General features: G+C 42.9%; 1 protein-coding gene across 1 annotated transcript in view; it reads right to left on the minus strand.

Annotated features, from left to right (window-relative positions):
- Positions 1 to 18,510, minus strand: part of FAT4 (FAT atypical cadherin 4) — a gene marked incomplete at its 5' end in the record, with an annotated part of 59,452 nt that overhangs the window by 19,022 nt on the left and 21,920 nt on the right. Inside the window, 4 exons of the mRNA XM_057373287.1 lie at positions 716 to 820; positions 5,820 to 10,169; positions 12,562 to 12,812; positions 16,174 to 16,354. Coding sequence (XP_057229270.1) covers positions 716 to 820; positions 5,820 to 10,169; positions 12,562 to 12,812; positions 16,174 to 16,354 — 4,887 coding nt within the window. The remainder of the gene's footprint in view (positions 1 to 715; positions 821 to 5,819; positions 10,170 to 12,561; positions 12,813 to 16,173; positions 16,355 to 18,510) is intronic.

An 18,510-nucleotide genomic window follows, 5' to 3' on the forward strand; every position in this document is an offset into this window, starting at 1 on the left:
AAATTCTGAAAATTATGAAAYGATTTTGGCACTACTATATGCTTCTCTGATGTAAAATACTGATGTTATTTACAGTGCTCTTACTCTTCAGCTCTCCTAAAAGTGCCTGCTATTCATCAGGAGAGCCTTGTTATCATCATAMCTCCTCCTTCAGACTGAACTTTGCATATTCTTGGTGCTGAAGGTCCTTCAGCTCTGATCAAGCTGTGGTTGAGTTTCTTCTTTAGGAAGTCAATGGTTTTGATTTTAATATTTCAAGCATCCTTTCTACTTGTGGTCAGTTGTCTCTATCTATCTATCTATCTATCTATCTATCTATCTATCTATCTATCTATCTATCTATCTATCTATCTATCTATCCATCCATCCATCCATCCATCCATCCATCCATCCATCCATCCATCCATCCATCCATCCATCCATCCATCCAATTAGAAATATTCATTTTAATTTTCAGGCACTGAATTGTTTGGCTGGATCTTGTTGTGTTTTTGTGTGAGAGAGAAAGGAGCTACTACTAGGAATAATTAAATATTTGTAGCAATCACAACACTTTTTAGTTTTCTTTTAAAGAAGAACAAGTTAATTAAGCCTCTAAATACATGCAGTTTTTCCCAACTTTGAATAGTTTTCAAACCAGAAATCATTTATGCAGGTAAAAAGAAATAGAAATATGAACAGGGGAAGGGGAGATGGAGRGGAGAAGGGCACTCACCGAAGGGACAGTGGCAGAAATAGCCCTCCAGGCCACTTTGGCAGGAGCCACCATTGAAACAGGGGTTGCACTCACAGTAGTTGACAGTGGAGTCACACGTTTTCCCTGTGTAGGGAACAAAAGCAATTTCCAGGTCAGAGCATTCGGGGCAATAGGAAAAGTCAGGCTGGTGTTGATATGGTTCATAATGAGGTTATGAACCAAACCCGAGAGAGAGGGACCAGCTCAGGGATGGACAGACAGGATGCTRGGCTCCTCCCAGCCCTTCCACAGGCATAATGTGTAGCACAGAGAAAGTCACTTCACTTTTCAGGTGTCTCACTGTGATTAAAGATGCTGGTGAGTTATTGTTTTAACGCCATTAATTTTATTATTTATTTTATTTTGTTATATGGGTCTATAAAAGAGATTATGAAATGAAAGGCAATGGTGAACTGAAAGACTAAAAATGGATCTTTTTTTCTCCCTCTTGAGTGCAATACACTCGTGAGTCCAAAGGAGACACAGAAAGCCCTTGCTGGACCCTGTACAAACAGGTCATGCTGAACACAGGCTGCTATTGTACATTATATGATTTTTCTTATTTTTCCTCATCAATTACAACCTCCTTCCTGACTCGGAGAGACCACAGTCCTCTGGAGCTAAAACAAGCTGCCTTGGATCCAGTCCTTTCCTAAGCAGACATTGTCACATGTAGTAAATATTATCCCCCAGAGAACAAACTGAAATCACATAAYTCATTTCAGCGAGGAAGGGAACCAAGAGGAAAAAGTGAAGATTTTAACAGATGCCAAATACGGACATGGGGATTCTYTGCATGGAACTAAAATTTTCTTTGTATGGAAACATCTACTAAGGAAATATTGCTCTCCATTTCTAAGGTTTTCATTGCTTGGCTTTGATGAGTTTAGCAACACTTTCACGACATCCCACTCCTGGAATTYATCTTCCTTTCACCAGCAGTGCCAGCCTTTGTGCTCAGCAAAATCTTCAAAGTATTGTAATGTTTGTCCTCCCTGTTTCACTAGAAAAACTCACAGAACCAGCCACAGTCTTCCAGACTTCTCCTRAACTCCATCTCACGCAGGTTTTATGCACAAAGCAAGGGCTAAGACTGCCTTAAAGMTTCTTTTTGCATTGATAATGAATCGTTTTATTTCTTACACCATATGCACATGTTTAAGTTAAAAAAGTACAACATGAGCTTGCACAGAGGGTGTCCGCTCTCATATGTCACATCTATCTTATAATTTTACATCTCCCATGATAGGAATGCACCATATGCAGTCTTTRGAGGTTGCTGGTGTTTAAAACTGCAAAAAATCAGGACTGTGCTATACGAACCCTGCCATCTTTTTCAGAGTTTTACAACTTGAGTCACCTAATGAAGAAAAACCTCTTTTTTCCCCTCCCCTCCTCTACTTTTCTGTTTAACCTCCAGTTTGCAAGCAGCTCTTCCATGTGAGCTGCAGCTCTCCATGTGTGACTGCAAGCAGGATGGAAATGGAGCGCTGGAGGATTCCTGCGGTTAATACGTAACTTGTAGATGCACCATAAATCCAGGAAACTTTTCCAGTGTCTGAAYCTAATTATGCTTTGGGGGTATTTATTTATGTTTTATTCTCTAATGGGCATGACTGAAGGATGAGCTAACTTTTTATGTGAGATTTTGCTGTTTTCTTTGTTTTCAATTTATGGGCCGTAGTCGAGATCTTTGACTTATGAAGGAGAGCACACAGCAACAGTGAGACAGACACACTTAAAATAGCTCAGTGATGTAGCTTAGTTTTCACAAAAATCAAGKGTAGCTAATAAGGTTTACTCAGATTTTTGCAGCTCAATCTAACGAAATACTCTTCTTTTTCTCAGCTAACATTAAAGCCGACACATTTGCTGAGTCAGCAAGAGTATGGATGTTTATTTCAGCTGCACTGACTTTAACCAGTAACAGCATCTTCTCCATGTTTAACTATTTGAAGAGTTTTTGAAACTAATAAAAGTRTATTTAGARTAACAGAATCATAGAATGGTTTGGGTCAGAAAGGTCCTTAAAAACYATYTTRTTCAAACCCCTCTGCCATGAGCAGRGACACCTTCAGCTGGACCAAGCTSYTCAAAATCCCATCCAAACTGGCCTYGATGAAAATTGCAGCTAGCTGAGTTTATAGATCACTCCTCAGATGAAATACTGAAAGAYGCAAGGTATTCACTTCTGCATCAGAAAGATCTTTTCCTGAAGGCCATGAAAATTAGGAGAATGCTGGATAATTGATAACAGACAGCATTCAACATTTATCATTCATCACCTCCAGCTGATGCTATCACAAGCAGGGGCTTATGCAGAAATCTAACTTCCTCAGACTTCTTTTTTTTTTTTAATTGAAAAATGTAACAGGAACAGATACCAGCTGAATGCTCTCGAGTTAAGRTTTCAGCTGATTTGAGAGTTTTAGTTTTTGTGGTTCTCTGTGTCTGTCCATCTTTTAAAGTGGTTGTTCTAATATTCTAATCTTGCATTTGAAACAACTTCACAAACCTACATTCCTTCATCTTAATGAATCTTGGAAAACAGGAAATGAAGGGTTCAAAGGAAGGGCAGACAACTACTGTAAATCACCAAGCATATTCCCTCCAGAAAGTGATTATTTTAAAAACAAAACCTGTTCATCATTAAGAGATATAATTATAACAGATTGCTTAAACCCTAATGATGCTGCTCTGAGGTAATCAGTCTTTATAATCCTATCCAGYGAAAAGAACATTACCTTTCGCAGTGTGATGAAGTGAAATGCAGCTGACAAAACATAATAAATCAAGGAAAAGTAAGACTCTCAGTTTTCAGGTACACCATTACAAAGGTCTACAGCTCATGTACTCTAATTTACAGTGAACAGTGAGTCTCTCTCAGAAAATACGAATTTCTACTTGTACGCAGTACCATGTAAATATTATTTTTTTACCAAGAATGCTAATTCAATTATGAGCCTGTATTTTATTCCAACAGAAGCAGCAAAGCTATGTATATGGCCAACTGAACTAGAAATCCACTAATTTGGATGTCTCTTTTTTGTTATTGAGACACTCAAGGTTTATTTTCATGAAGAATCAGTTTGAAGCTTTATTTTTGCATCCACTGTGGCTWTCTTTAATCACATATGAATGCAAATCAAGAGCCCAAGCAGCTGTGTTCTCTTTCTGTTGGCAGTGTAATAATGACATAATGGCYTCTATGTCAAGCATTCTCAAACAATCAGTACACTGACATTTGTTTGCAGAACCTATTGAATATTAAATGTGCAGAATTTCAAATATGCTTTTGCAGACATAAAATATCTAAATATTCTGCGTGTTAATTGTGATCTTATCTAATAAGCTCTGTTGATATTAAACTCCAAAGATATTTTGTCTTTTAATTACGCCGGTACCGTTTGTTTTCTGTCTTGATCAATTAATCTCAGGACACTTTAATAACTCCTGATTCTGCAATGGCCAACTGATTAAACAACATCTGACTCCCAAATAGAAACGTCTGCCTCAGTGGCAGTCTATTTTAAGGTTATTTGTGTTGACAAGGAGTTTAAGAAAGCTCCTATCAGATGCCACATTGAATTCATGCCATGAAGGAAATCCAACACTTCAAACTCTAAGAGTCTCTCATCACATTCTCTTAGCAGAAACATTCGTCTTTTTTTTTTTGAGCTTGTCACACACAGAGTTTGATTTTTAGCTGACATAAGGGCTGAGCATTAAAATATGAGCTTTAATACCAGCAGAAATCAGCTGGATGTTTCATAAATGTTTCAAATTACAGTCTAGAGGCACACACTGTAGTTTGCTGCTGGACTTAATGAAGATTTTACTTCACTGCAACAGCAAACATATGCATAGACTCTCTGGTGCTAATGACCTCAAGAGTTACAGGGCTTARGTGCCCTAGAATTATTTTGCCATGCTCCTGGCAAAATAATTTGATGTGCTAATACAACATGAAATAAAATCCTGGATTGGTAACTTAATTAGAACTGCTTGTCAAGTAACAAGAATTGCTCCTGACCTGAGGCTCAGGAGCACATTTGTGAGGTTCATGCGATGTATCTCATCAGTGTCAGTGGTACTGCACTGAATATGAACTCATTGCTGCAGCTGAGATTTAAATTCAGTAGTCAAACCTTTTTTTTTTTTTGAAATTAATTAACTTTCTCCTCTATTCTCTCCTGCACTGATCTGGTTTAAGAAAAAAACCCAAAGGAACAATRGATTCCCTGATCCCTCCATGGGTTACAGGTGAGTTGTGGTGGTGGTGGAGGCAACTTCCACACCACCACTGTCTGAACAATGGACACAGTTGTGCTACTTGGGGCTTCTGCAATACAGAAATACCTTAAAAAAGGCAATGAAAGCCTTACCTAATCTCCTCTGTTTAGAATTTTTTTTTCTGATTTCTATAAAAAGTGGCTATAAGCACTGGTTAAATTGTTCAGACCTTCATTAAATATCCTACTTGTAGCAGAAGCAAAGACCAGCCTGCTTTGCTGTGTTTGAATTTGTAATAAATATTAGAGAAAAAATGCTCAGATGGGGTAGGAATCCTGCAAACATTTCTGCTCTTAATGAGAAAAATAAATGACAAAGGGACAAAATACAGAGAGGTAGGCCATTTTGCCTGAAATCTGGTTTTTCCCATATCCTTCATCTGTTTTCTGTCCTGCAAGTAATTTGGGGCATAGACTGATTTTCTTGCTTGGCACACTCCTAGCAGACTTGAAATGCTCCCACATTATGCATAACAATAACACGCACAGAAAAATCATACTTCAGCACTGGAAAYGGTTTCTACACATTTAATAAATTTAAATAGCGCTCATAAAAATCTTTCTGTTCTAATGCAAATCAGGTAAGAGAGATTTGCCTGGGGACAGAGCTGAAATAAAATAATATTATGGGCACCTGGTCTTCTAAGTTTTCACACTATTAATACCTCATTTTGCATGACTTCTTTGTCTACTGGGGATGCTTGTATTCAGACAATCTTGTGCTGAGAAGGGACATCTCCACACTCTCGCTACTTTTCTGCACCTTAAGGTATAGAGAAGTAAAAGCATACCTGTGTAGCCTGTTTTACACACGCAGTTGAAGCTTCCTGGGAAGTTCTGGCAGGCGGCCCCGTTTTTGCAGGGGTTGGAAAGGCACTCGTTGATGTCCCTCTCGCAAGCCATGCCGGTGAAGCCCTCGGGRCAGCTGCAGGAGAAGCCCCCCACCAGGTTGTGGCAAGTGCCGTCGTTGTGGCATGGGGAGGGCAGGCACTCRTCGATGTCGGTCTCGCACAGGCTCCCGTCGTAGCCCGGCAGGCAGCGGCACACGAAGGGCCGCAGTGGCTCGTTGGCCACGATGACAACAGGGACGCTCTCATGGCTCTGCAGAGCCGGGCCCACCGCCAGCCTCCTCAGGCAGCTCCCTCCATTCTGGCAGGGGCTCTGCAGGCACCAGTCGTGGTCCACGGCCTCGACGCGCACCCCGCTCTGGCGGAAGAGGACGTCCTTGATGCTCTCGAAGAAGGTGGCCACGCCGCTGGGGTTGACGTACTGGTTGCCGCCGCGCTTGACGGCCGCCATCAGGAAGGTGTGGTTGCTGTCCTCGTAGAGCCCGTAGAGCTGGACTGCCGTGCCCAGCCCGGTGAGCTGGGAGCTGGCGATGCGCAGGAAGTGCAGGTAGTGGTTGGTCAGGAAGTCGCGCACGCTGTGGGCGCTCAGGCGCAGCAGGACGCTGTTGTCGATGGTGGCGTTGCTGAAGCCCGCGAAGAAAACCCGCACGCTGCTGGTGACRGCGCCGTGCAAGCCGTCGTTGCTGAGCACGGCCAGGTCAAACGTGCCGTCCGTGGACCTGGCCTGCGAGTGCAGCTCGCAGGTGCCCCCGGGAATGCTGAAGAGGCTGGTGACTCCYGACGTGAGGGAGCACTGGAAGCTGTCCAGCACATCCGGATCCTGCGGCTTTACGTTGCCCAAAATTCCACCTGGGAAGAGGTTGCCATAATAATGAACAAAGATTTCTACCGTTCTGGGCTGAGACGGGTTGTCGTTTTGGTCTATTACCTTGATCTGCACAGTYCCTGTGGAAGACATCTGAGGAACGCCAGAGTCTCTGGTGATCACTGACAGGTAGAAATCGCTGATTTGCTCCCTGTCAATCTCCCTCGTTGTAGTCAGGACGCCAGAGGTGCTGAGACTGAAGTAGCTGGTGGCGGGGCCGGTGCTGAGCAGGTAATAAGTGAAAGGACCTTGGTTGGGAGGCAGATCGGGATCTGACGACTGAAGCGTCATCACCAGAGTTCCCGCACGGTTGTTCTCCAGGACTTCCCCTTGGCTGGTGGACAAGGTAGGGCCGTTGTCGTTGATATCTTCCAAAGTTACCAGCAGGGAGGCACTTCCTGTGGCAGACGGCGTTCCCGAGTCGATGGCCAGCACGGACAGGTTGTAGATGGGCAGCGTTTCTCGATCCAGCTCTGCAGTGACCGTCACCTGTCCTGTCTGTGGGTTGATGGAGAAGGCGCCGTTCTCGTTGCCGGACCCGATGAAATAGGAAAACCTGCTCCAGCTGGGGACAGAATCAGAGTCAAAGGCACTGACAAATGTGACATGGGTGCCTGGTGGAACACCCTCGCTGATTCGTACGTTGTAGGTTCCCAAGGTAAAAACAGGAGGATCGTTGGCATCCAGGATTGTGATATTAACGGTTACTTCATCTATATCTGCACCACGAATGCTCCCCAGATTTTTYGCGAGGACTTTCAAAGAGATTCGTTCTTCTTTTTCTCTGTCAAGAGGTCCTGAAACATAGATCTGGCCACTTTTCTCATCTATCTGGAAGCCCTTCTTTCTGCTGTTGCCAAAGATGAGGTAGTGGACTTCTCCATCAATTCCCATATCRCGATCACTTGCAAAAACTTCACCTACAGCAGTACCTTTGGAGGCTGCCTCTGAAACCTCGAAATAATAAAGCTTGGACACAAAGCGGGGCACATACTCATTYGTCCCTTCTAACTGGATGTTGACAGTAGCAAAGCTGCACCTCTCCTCATCTGGAACATTAAAAGCCTTTACTGTTAAATGGTAACTCTGTTTTGTTTCATAATCTAGAAATCCCTGGGTGGTGATGGTTCCCGTGTTGGGGTCAATGACRAAGAGGTCGCTGTCTGAGGACTGAATGGCATACGCAATCACAGCGTTAGACCCAGAGTCTGCATCGGTGGCGTTTAAACAAATAACAGTTGTGCCACTGGGGGCATTCTCTAACACRGTGGGGAAGTATTCCTCGGGGCTGAATGCTGGGGAATTGTCATTGACATCAATGACATTGACAGTGACACTGCAGTAGCCTGTTCTGGACACCCATCCTCCATCTGTGGCAGTGACRACCAGCTCGTGCTTTTGGTGCAACTCAAAATCCAGTGGTTTGGCTAGCGTCAGCGCACCGGTGGTTGTATTAATAGCAAAGATTCCAGCTTCATTTCCTGAGGAAATATTGTATCTGATTAATCCATTCATAGCAGCATCTCTGTCTCGTGCTGAAACTGTCCTGACCACCGTGCCAACAGAGTGASTCTCTGGGATAGTAATGCTCATTCGGCTCTGGGAAAACTCCGGTGTATGGTAATTTTCTTCTGTCACTACTATTTCAACAGCTGCCTCAGATGAGAGTGGGGGATTACCCTTGTCCTTGGCTTTCACTTTAAACAGGAAGTTTTTGTTCAAATCAGCCATTAGTGAAGAAGACACAGAAATCCAGCCTGTACTCCGGTCCAGCCTGAATTTATTGGTTTTGCTCTCATCAGACATGAAATACTCCACTTCAGAATTCAAGCCAAAGTCCTTGTCATCCACCGCAGTCACTTTAATTAAGTTTGTGCCAACCCTCACGTTCTTAGTAACAGGAGTGAAATATTTAGGAGTGAGGAAGAGCGGTGCGTTGTCATTGCTGTCCACGATGTTAATGGTGACGGTGGTCTCGCTCACCAGCGGGGGACTGCCCCGGTCTGACGAGGTCACGATGAAGCTGTGCCTGTTGATGTTGACATTGCTGGAACCGCTGGAGTTTTGGTACCTCAGGTACTGCTTGTTGAAAATCTCCCCYGTGGTCGCGTTAATGCGGAAGAACTCGGACTGGGATTTTATGAAGTAGAAGACCTGGCCGTTTGAGCCCTCATCTGGATCGGTGGCTGAAACCTGGGTGACCTTCAGCCCAATCCCAGGAAGCTCGGGACACTCCAGGTAATAGGACGGTTTTGTAAATCGTGGGGCRTTGTCATTGACATCCGTGACAAATATGGTGACATCTGTGCTCACTGTCCACCCTGAGTCATGCGCAGAGACCCTGATCCTGTAGCGGTCRGTGTCCTCCCTGTTCAGTGGCCTGCTGATGGTGATGTCCCCAGTGCTGGGATTTATGGTGAACGGRAGACTCGTGTCCCTTATGGAGTACCTGCTGACCGCGTTCACCCCAATGTCCTCATCTGATGTCGTGACCCGGGTKACTGTAAAACCCAGAGGGGCATTTTCAGGCACAGAAGCACTGAATATCTGGGAAAACCTTGGAGCATTGTCATTTTCATCTAAAATATTAATGATAACTTTGACGGTCGTGCTCTGCAGCGGAGTGCCTTTATCCGAAGCTTTTACGGTTAGTGTGTACTGAGACAGTCTCTCCCTGTCCAAGGGCCGGACGCTTCTGATCTCACCAGTGGCTCGATTGATGMTGAAACTGTTTTCAGTGTTGCCCTTAATTATTTCATAGTTTAGCTGTCCATTTAGACCGCTGTCCCTGTCGACAGCAGCCACCGTCAGTATTTTCCGCGGGGACAGGTTCTCTGCTATTTCTGCAATGAAGGGATCTTGCTCAAATTCCGGCGCATTATCATTGACATCAATCACCGACACTTCCAATTTCTTGTACGAGGAGAAGGGGGGAAAGCCCGTGTCCCTGGCCTCAATCCACACCACRTATTTCTGTATGGCTTCGAAATCCAAAGCCCGCCCCACAGAAAGCTGTCCCGTCACCTGGTCCACCAGGAAGGTGCTGCCCAGGTTACCGCTGGCGATGTAGTAAGATAAGGAGCCTCCTCTGGCTGAAGACCCGGAGACGGTGGTGACGAGCGTCCCAACTGCTTGGTTTTCAGGAAACGTGAAGGTCTCCTGATCCGCCTGCACGCGAGGAAATTCGGCTTTGTCCACAAACCTCACGGTGACCGTGGTAGARTCTGTCTTGGGGTACCGGCCACCGTCCCTCACGTGAACGGAAATGGTGACTTCGGATTCTCCCGCCAGTGGTTTTGCTGCCAGGATCGCCCCTCTTGCTGGATCGATGTGGAATTTCTCAGAGTTCTTCCCCACGAGGGAATAATGGAGCTCGGCGTTGGAGCCGGCATCTGCATCGGTGACGGTCACAGCAAACACAAACGAGCCTGAAATGGAAAAGCAGGTTAGGTCAGTCCTGAAGGAATGCACTGATTGTGAGAAATGTGATGCCAGCTTTTCACTCAGAAGCACATCCTGGGGCAGCACACTCTTCCTTACACTGCTCCAAAAATGAGCTGCCTTTTTCACAGGATGGTGAGCTCAACAAAGGCAGGTGAGTCCACCAAACACGCACATTATCAGAAAATGTAGAGTTGAAAAATAAGACACTGCACTCAGAAAGCYGGATGGACAGATCTCAGTAAGTGCACTGGGAAACAGACCAGCAGGCTTTTGGACCTAGCATCCTACTTCTAGAMCATTCACACTTTAAAAGCCATAAACCCAGTAAGATTGAAATCTGGTTTGATTTGTAAAATTACTCTTAGCTTATTAATTACTCTTASCCATGAAAAAACTCCRCCCTGGAACTCAAGGATTATTAACWTTATRTAAGTGAACAGGCAGCACGCATGRACATACGTGCATGGATATACCCTACACACCCACCTTCCCTTGCAATCCCTTCTCTTCCTATTCCCTGGGTGCTGCTCCTTTCKCCCCACTAGCCTCTCACTCCTGATTTTCTAAGAGTATTCCAAGGACAGAGTAACTAAGAGGACTGCATTTTTAAAAGCATGCTGGTTCTCTGAGAAAGAAGGAAAATAGAAACACAAAACTACTTCATATGAGTACAGTAACATGATAACACTCAGACATTTCAGGTCTTTTGAATTTATCCTTCACAATCAGCACCATTTGCATTTAACCTCTRTATTTGTCCATCTGCAAGGAGAACCCAGGGTGCTCTTTCTCACCAGCCTTTACAAATCTAATGCAAGTCTTTCAAACTTGACACTGTCCAACCAATTTGCATAACACTGCTGATGTTCTACTGGTAATAAAATTTAGAAAATGCCCATTTTTGTGTAAAAATCATGCTGTTTTCAACCACTCAAGGGAAAATCATTTGCAGGCAGGAATGACTTTGACAGCATCCCTTAAAACTATAGTTCATGTCACTATTTGTCATGTGCAGTGATTTATACTCCAGGGGCAGGAATATTCAGACAAGAACAGTATTCAAATCCCTGTGAGAAATGGGACAGGAAGAAATGAGATTTTGTGCTTTAGTTATTCAAATTATATTATTAATGTTATTACTAGTTCCTCCTTTTAAACTCGATTAARAATACMAAAAAGAAAAGAAAGCTGTAAATAAAAAAATGGATGCATCCCTAAGTTTTTGCTGAGTTAAAAAAAACAAGTAAACATAGCTTAAGTTTCTAGTTTTAAGAGATTTCATACAAAAAGCACCCAAACAGATATTGCCAGAAAACATCAGGTCAACCTATGTGTACTCCTTGTGAAAAGAATTTAAAGAAACCTCCCAAAACCAACCAGATAAAGGGACTGTGCCCTGGTCAGATTACACAAAGTTTCACCAATGCAATAATAAAACAATTCAATAATGTTGTTCTGAAAACAGGGAAGAATTGTAAACAAATTCATTCTTCCATAAAAAGGAGAAGTATTTGCAATTGTTCAAAATTTAGAGGCAAAATCCAAGACATGGAAATAAGCCCTTTTTTTWCTGTTAAAAGAAAATTTGTTTTGTAAACCATTTGTCATGGAATCCTCTCTGTAGGCATCACATATCCATGTATGTGTATGCATGTGAAAACATAAAACATGAACTAAATCAGAAATTAACTTGTTGAGTGAAGTAACTTTAATATGGGTGTAGGCTCCACAAAAGAAAGATTTCTGCTTGGATTTACTTATATTTTATTTTGCTTCACCACTTGGCTCAAGGAGAGGCAACATAATTAACATCTGACATAGACAAAGTGTTTTTGGAAAGGGTTGTCAAAATCCTCTTTAAGAATTGCTCAGAGGAGACTTTCAGAAATAAAAAGAGGCCATTGTCTTCCTAACCCTGGCAAAACAATCACTTTTTTGAGTGGGTGCTCATTTACAGTACGTCCACTTTACGTAACTCCAGGAACATAATTGAATTTGGATGGAAGRAACACAATAGAAAAAACCTCCTAAATTGTGGATGGCAAATTGAGGTTTGTTATTCCTCATTCCCATGCAACACGAGGATAACACCAGGAAAACAGCTGCAGAGGAACATCTCAGAAACATTTTTTTTGTGGCACAGATTTGAATTTCATTAAGATGAAATGAAAAAAGATGAAATGAAAAGAGAAGCTGTGGATTCCCCAAGCTTGGAAGTTGGAAGGACAGGTTGAGTAACCTGGYCTAGCGGAAGATGTGCCTGCCCATGGCAGGTGGGTGGGTATCAGATGATCTTTAAGGTCCCTTCAAACCCCAAACATCCCATGATTGTGTGTYTATGGAAGTGCTTTCATCCCAAGCACTGCCACTGGTTACCTGAAGCAGTGGGTGATGGCACGTGTGTGACGTAGGGGTGGTGCTGGAATTTGGGCGGGTTGTCGTTCACGTCGGCCACGGACACGAGCACGCTGGTGGAACTGGACAGGGCCCTGGGCACGCCCCCGTCGCTGGCCACCACCACCAGGGTGTARTTCTCCCTGGCCTCTCGGTCCAGGAGAGCACTGGTGATGATCTGGCCTGTAGAGGGGTTGATGGTGAATTGGGAATTGCCGCCCGTCAGCCTGTAGCTGTTGGAAAGGAAAACCAAGGGACAAAAATGGGATCAGTATTTCAAAAGACAGCCTGCTGCCTTAAGATAATAACCATTTCCTATACTCTTCAGACCACCATGCTGATGGCTATCAAGACAGACAGTCAGATTTTCTTCTRACTCTCCATCTGTCCTCACTGTTTTACTTTTTCAGATTCCAAGGCCTGTCATAAATGACATTTCTGGGGATTTCCAAGCACAGTTGTTTAACACAGATAGATTTCTAACACATGAGTAGCTGACTGAGCTTTTGGATATTTAAAGATACAATCAGACAWACTCTCAAAACTGCCTACTGGAGGCATCCTCTAGTTTTGATTTCCCTGAGCTAATGCATTAAGTGTTACTCCAAAAGGCTGATGTACCTCTTAACTGAATTCTGTATACTAATTATACAGAATTCTGATACTAATTATACACAATATATTTAGTAAACCTACTGTTTTCTGAAATAAAAGACAGTTTTACAGAATAAAATGAGGATTTAATATCCATCTTGTTTCCAAAGCTTTGCTATTCAAGATTTCAATGTTAATTTATAGCAATTCATAGCAAATTAGTGGCCCGAGAGCCCTGTTAACAGAGACTAATTGGGAGCAGAGTTTAGCCCCCGTTGGCTGTGCATGCACACATCCCTGTGTGATTTGATAAGAACTGACTGTGTGCTCACTGCAGCGCTTTGCACAGGCTCCTCTGACTTCCTACCCCACTCAGTTTGTCCCTTCTCTTGGACTTCTCACCCAGCTCGTGGTCACCAGAATGAATCTCAAAGATATGGGRAGCACTGGGCTGCATTTTTAACAGCACTTGGATAATGTTACATTCCTTATTAATTCAGATAACAGATTTTTGAGAAAACAAAGGAAACAAAAACTGGCTCAAATGGACAATTCTCATGTTCAATATTACAACCCAACACAGCTGTAGTTAGCTTTGCTCCTTCACAGAAGCCTGGTACAGTCCAGTAGCAGCTTTTTGRAGGCAATTCTGTGAAAGATTCAGAAGGAAGTGGCTTTAATGACAAAGATTAATGTTCCTATCTTCACCTCTTTAAGAGCCGAACAGGTTATGACAGCAATCATAACACAGCCCAGAAGCTGCACCGAGAGGATTGAGAGCCAGCCTGGGTAATAAGCTGTGGCAACTTCTCCTACTCAGTCATTAATCTCTACACAACGCCACAAGCATGCTTTAATTGCTTAATTATGATATAATGTGATGGCCATATGCAATTATYCTCCAGCCCTAGCAATGTGCATCTAGAATGGGAGGAATGTGCACAAAGCCTAAAGCACCACTTAAATCTCCCTAAACGGCAGCAGCACCGGCACATTTCATCTGTGATTTGCAATGATGTAATGGTGAGTGAGGTGTTGCAGAGACAGAAACTTTCTCTTCTGTGTTTCCACATATATGGAGTGGCTCAAATGTTACCATGATTTTTTTTAATTATTATTTTAAAGGAAATAATAAAGACATACTATATTCGTCATCAGATAATCTGAATTATAGCTGCACGTAAACCAACTGGACAGTGTAAAAGAYCSAAACTCAACTCCAAAAAMACTAAACAAAACCAAAAATGCCCTKAAACTCTAATGGTGACAAGTGGCATAAAAGGAATTTGATCCAAAYACKTAAAATCTGGCCTTTTGACTCMYGTCTACTGTCTTTAACAAGGCTGCTCRARTGTGCATGGCCATTTACAACCCCATCACCCTCCTTTAATGACTTCACAGGTTATCACCAGAAACAGGAGAAGTCTTGGCATGTATAGGCAGGTGACAGTTTTGCAGAAGATTAACCACTTCTTTCAAAACACAGCACATTTTCTGACTTTAAGCCAAGGATTTTAAATATTCCTTTTAGAAACCAAAGGTTTAATTTCGAAACAGACTCTTAACAAGACTGAAAAGGAGTTCTGAGTGCTCAACACCTCTGACAAGACGACCTTACATGTTCTGGTCCTTCTGGCTTTCACCAGTTTTGTAATACCAGCCATATTTTAAGATCTACTTTAAATGCTGAATCTGGACAAGTTCTGTCCAAGAAAAACAAAGTCTGTTCTGAGCTTGTAGAGTGTAAAACAAAACCTGAAAACATTTTTTAATAGCTACTTATGAAGGGAAAAATATTTTTATCAACTAATTCTATGATGAGGTACTGAGTGAATGACAAAGACTAATGGCAGAGATATTAAAGCAATTTAACCACACTAAAGAAATCCAAGAGCACTCTGATAATTTCTGATTATGGGACGCAATCATTACAGTCATTCATGCTTTGCATGGAATTCTTTTTTCCTGAAGGATCTTGCCAGAAATAGTTTCTTAGACTAAGAGTGAATAAAATTAAAAGCTTCATTGTTTCACAATTTAATAAATGGTAATTTTGGATGATTTTCAAATATCCAAAGATGTCTAAATGTCAAGTTTCTATTTTTGGCTTCTTGCTAGGTGGAAAGAAAATACTTCAGWATTTTATAGACATTGTTTTGCCATAACATAGTTCTGTTTTATTTGACTTCCTTTAAAAGAAAGTGACACTTTATTTTTTGGTACTCTTATGCTCTTTGAAGAAGAAACTGAGGTGARCTAACAAAAGTAAATAAAGAAGCTTTTATATCTTGCTTTGTGAGTTTGGAAACAGCGATGTTTGCASCCACAATAGTTAAATGTGGTGAGATCACCTGCGTGTCCTTCTGATTAAGAACTAATACAAATTTGCTTTGCATTCCATTTGCAATGTATCTGTCCTCAGCAGATAATCTTCAGCTTGTCACTGCCTCTCAGCATCTTCATTACTCATCTGTGGAACTGGGAATGTCAGTGTTCAGCCCAGTTAAGTCCCATCAACTAAGCCCTGCAAACCATTTGGCATTCAGTGCAAAAATGCCAAATTCTAACTTTTTACYGGTTTTCTGAATGGTGTAAACTCTATGCTTTACCTTGTGTGATTTTCATGTTAAACTAAAGACATTCATTGACCAAAAATTTACTCAGGGAACCTGCTGGCTTGCAGTGAAAATTGCTCAGTGCATGAAAAGGTGTGAATGCAGCAGCAAGGCAGGTAGTGGGTGCAGGTGAAAGTTAAACTGSTTTGCTTTTCACTCAGTAAAGACCAAAGTAACTCTGCAACTCCACTTGTCCTTAAAGTAACTCTAAAAACATATTTAAAAAAAAAAGACAGATTTGCCCAAATAACTTAGTGACACACATAAAGCTGTTCTATTTCATCTTACAGCTTTAAGGCACATTGGTGATGGATGCTGGGGAAAAAAATAAATCTTCAGGCAAGATATGAGGCAGTATTACACGGAGCAGCAGTAATCGACCTACCTAATAACAGCATTTGTGGAAGCATCAGCATCCGAGGAGTTGACGAGCAAAATATCTGTCCCYGTGGGAGCATCCTCCGGAACCGTGGCGAAATACATGTTAAAGGCGAACGCGGGGACATTGTCATTGACATCATCCACTGTGACAGCAATGGTTCCAGTGCCAGTGAGGGCAGGAGATCCTGGGGGAAAGGGGGGGATACAAAGTGCCAGAGGTTACAAACACCAGCCTGCTAATCGGAGGTCTGCCAGCCCCGATTTAGAGCCGAGCGCTTGAGCATGTCACAGTTCACGGAGCAAGAAAGCAAGTTCAACGCGGAGGACAGGGTTGGGTTTGTTTCAAAGTCATCTTGACATAAAGTACAAGTTGTGAAAGACAAGAAAAAAGAAGTTATTATTTTTCTTGCTCCATCTAATTCCAGAAATATTTTGTAATACAAGCTCAGTGGAAAAAGATGGTCTTGGAACTGCTCAGAAAGGCTTCCTGTAACAATTAGGACCAATTTGAAGATGTGGTTGACTTTCCTCTTTCTCTGCGAGAAGACCTTCAAAGGTGGCACGCTGACAGACGTGAGGACTCCAGCCCTCAATTTATTCATCCGCAGAACAAATAAGAGTGGAAACAGTGGCAAAACCCAGCTTTCCACGTGGCTTTTCCACTGCCGGTCGCACCCCTGACCTGGGGAGACCTTCTGTGAGCGGTGAGAAGGTCGCAGTGAGTCTCCAGCYCTGTTCAGACTCATTTTCTCCACAGAAGCAACCATCTATAGCAGCAAATAAGCTCACTCCRATGGGATACTGGCTTACGGGAAATCAGACTGAACTTATTTAACCCAGGGCTTTCATCCTCCTTGCTATTCTAAACTCAACTCTGATGAGCAGCAACGAGCATGAAATAGCATGTTTATTCATGTGMAATCTCTCAGTATTTGTTCTCTTAAGCTTTTCCTTTGTCAAATCCAAAAAAAGACAATGAAGAYTTTTACAAGCTCATGTTAGTTTTGTCAGTCCATTCATTACATCCCTTTTCAGCCAAGAATCAGCAAGACATCTTCTGCTAACCAAATTCTTCACTGAGGGTCCCTGGGGAAAAAAGGGATTGTTCCTTCCTTTGAACACATAGGAAGGAGAAGGAAAAAGTGATAGTGGAGCACAAAACACGTGAGTTATGGCTCCTTTTACCAAAAAGACAGATGATGAGCGTGCCTCTTTTACCCAAGATTGCATCCTTTYCCCTTCCATCTCGGATGCAAAAGCCCAGCATTTGCTGGATGGGGAAAAAAGCAGCGATAATGAACTGCTTTGGGCCAGACTGGTGGAGTCCTTGCCGTGAGGCAGGCATATTACACGGAGCTGTCACTTGATGGAACACAGGCTGCCCCGTGTGACCGCCCCAGCCCTTCCAGCCCGGCAGATGATTGGGTCTCTGCTATCCAAGGTTATTGCTGGAGATCAACCTTAGGGCTGGGAAGGAGGCAGGCTCCGCTCTTGGGTCTCATCTGCTCCTGGCAAGGGCTCCAAACACCAAGTTTTTACATAAAAGGAGAAACAACGACCCATTTCCYCACATGTTAACCCTTGAAGGTTGCACAAGCACCACACTGCATCGCAAAATGAAACTGGGAGCAGCCCCTGCTCAGGAAGGAGGATTTTTCACCACAAGGAGCTGTGCAGTGACTTGGTTTAATGCCCAGATGGGCTGAATGACAGAGCTTCCAATCAAAAGGTGTTATAAATCTCACAAGGCTGAGTTTGAGGGCTGCTGATCAGAGGGGAAGGATCACAATGCCGAGGAAAGGACGTGCAAGCCAAGAAGTATAGGTTTCACATCACACAATAGAGGCCTTTCTCTGCTCCAGTCTGAGGTAATTCACCCTGCCAATTAATACACTTTCAGCCAGGAAGGTTACATTAAGGCAATAAGTCTGACTCATTTTTTAGCCTTTTTTTTTAACTCACGATTTTGTCATTTAGCCAAAYACATATAGATAGAAAAGCCTGCAAAAGTGTTCTTGATTGCTGAAATATTGCCTGTGAAGTGTTTATTATTTCTGCATTAAACGAAAGAGAGTCCTCAGCRGCGTTTGCTGCGTGTGTCATCAAGCTCTGGCCTTCCAAACGCATTTTATTGACATTCATCTCGCAGCTAATGAAATGAAAGGTTGAAAGTTGTAAAGTTTCGCAGCTGATTCAACAACTTATATATAATTCAGAAATTAATCTTGGGTAAGTCACATTCAAAGAGCATCAGTAACGCAGCTCAGCCTGGAAAAGAAAGCCAGCTCACAGCTGAAGCCYGAAGCTCACTGTTTTAAGGGTAATTGCTGAGACAAAGCCA

The sequence above is a fragment of the Malurus melanocephalus genome, unplaced genomic scaffold (genome assembly GCF_030028575.1).
Source record: "Malurus melanocephalus ecotype Western Australia unplaced genomic scaffold, MMel_1.1 scaffold_192, whole genome shotgun sequence".
NCBI classification, from domain to species: Eukaryota; Metazoa; Chordata; class Aves; order Passeriformes; family Maluridae; genus Malurus; species Malurus melanocephalus.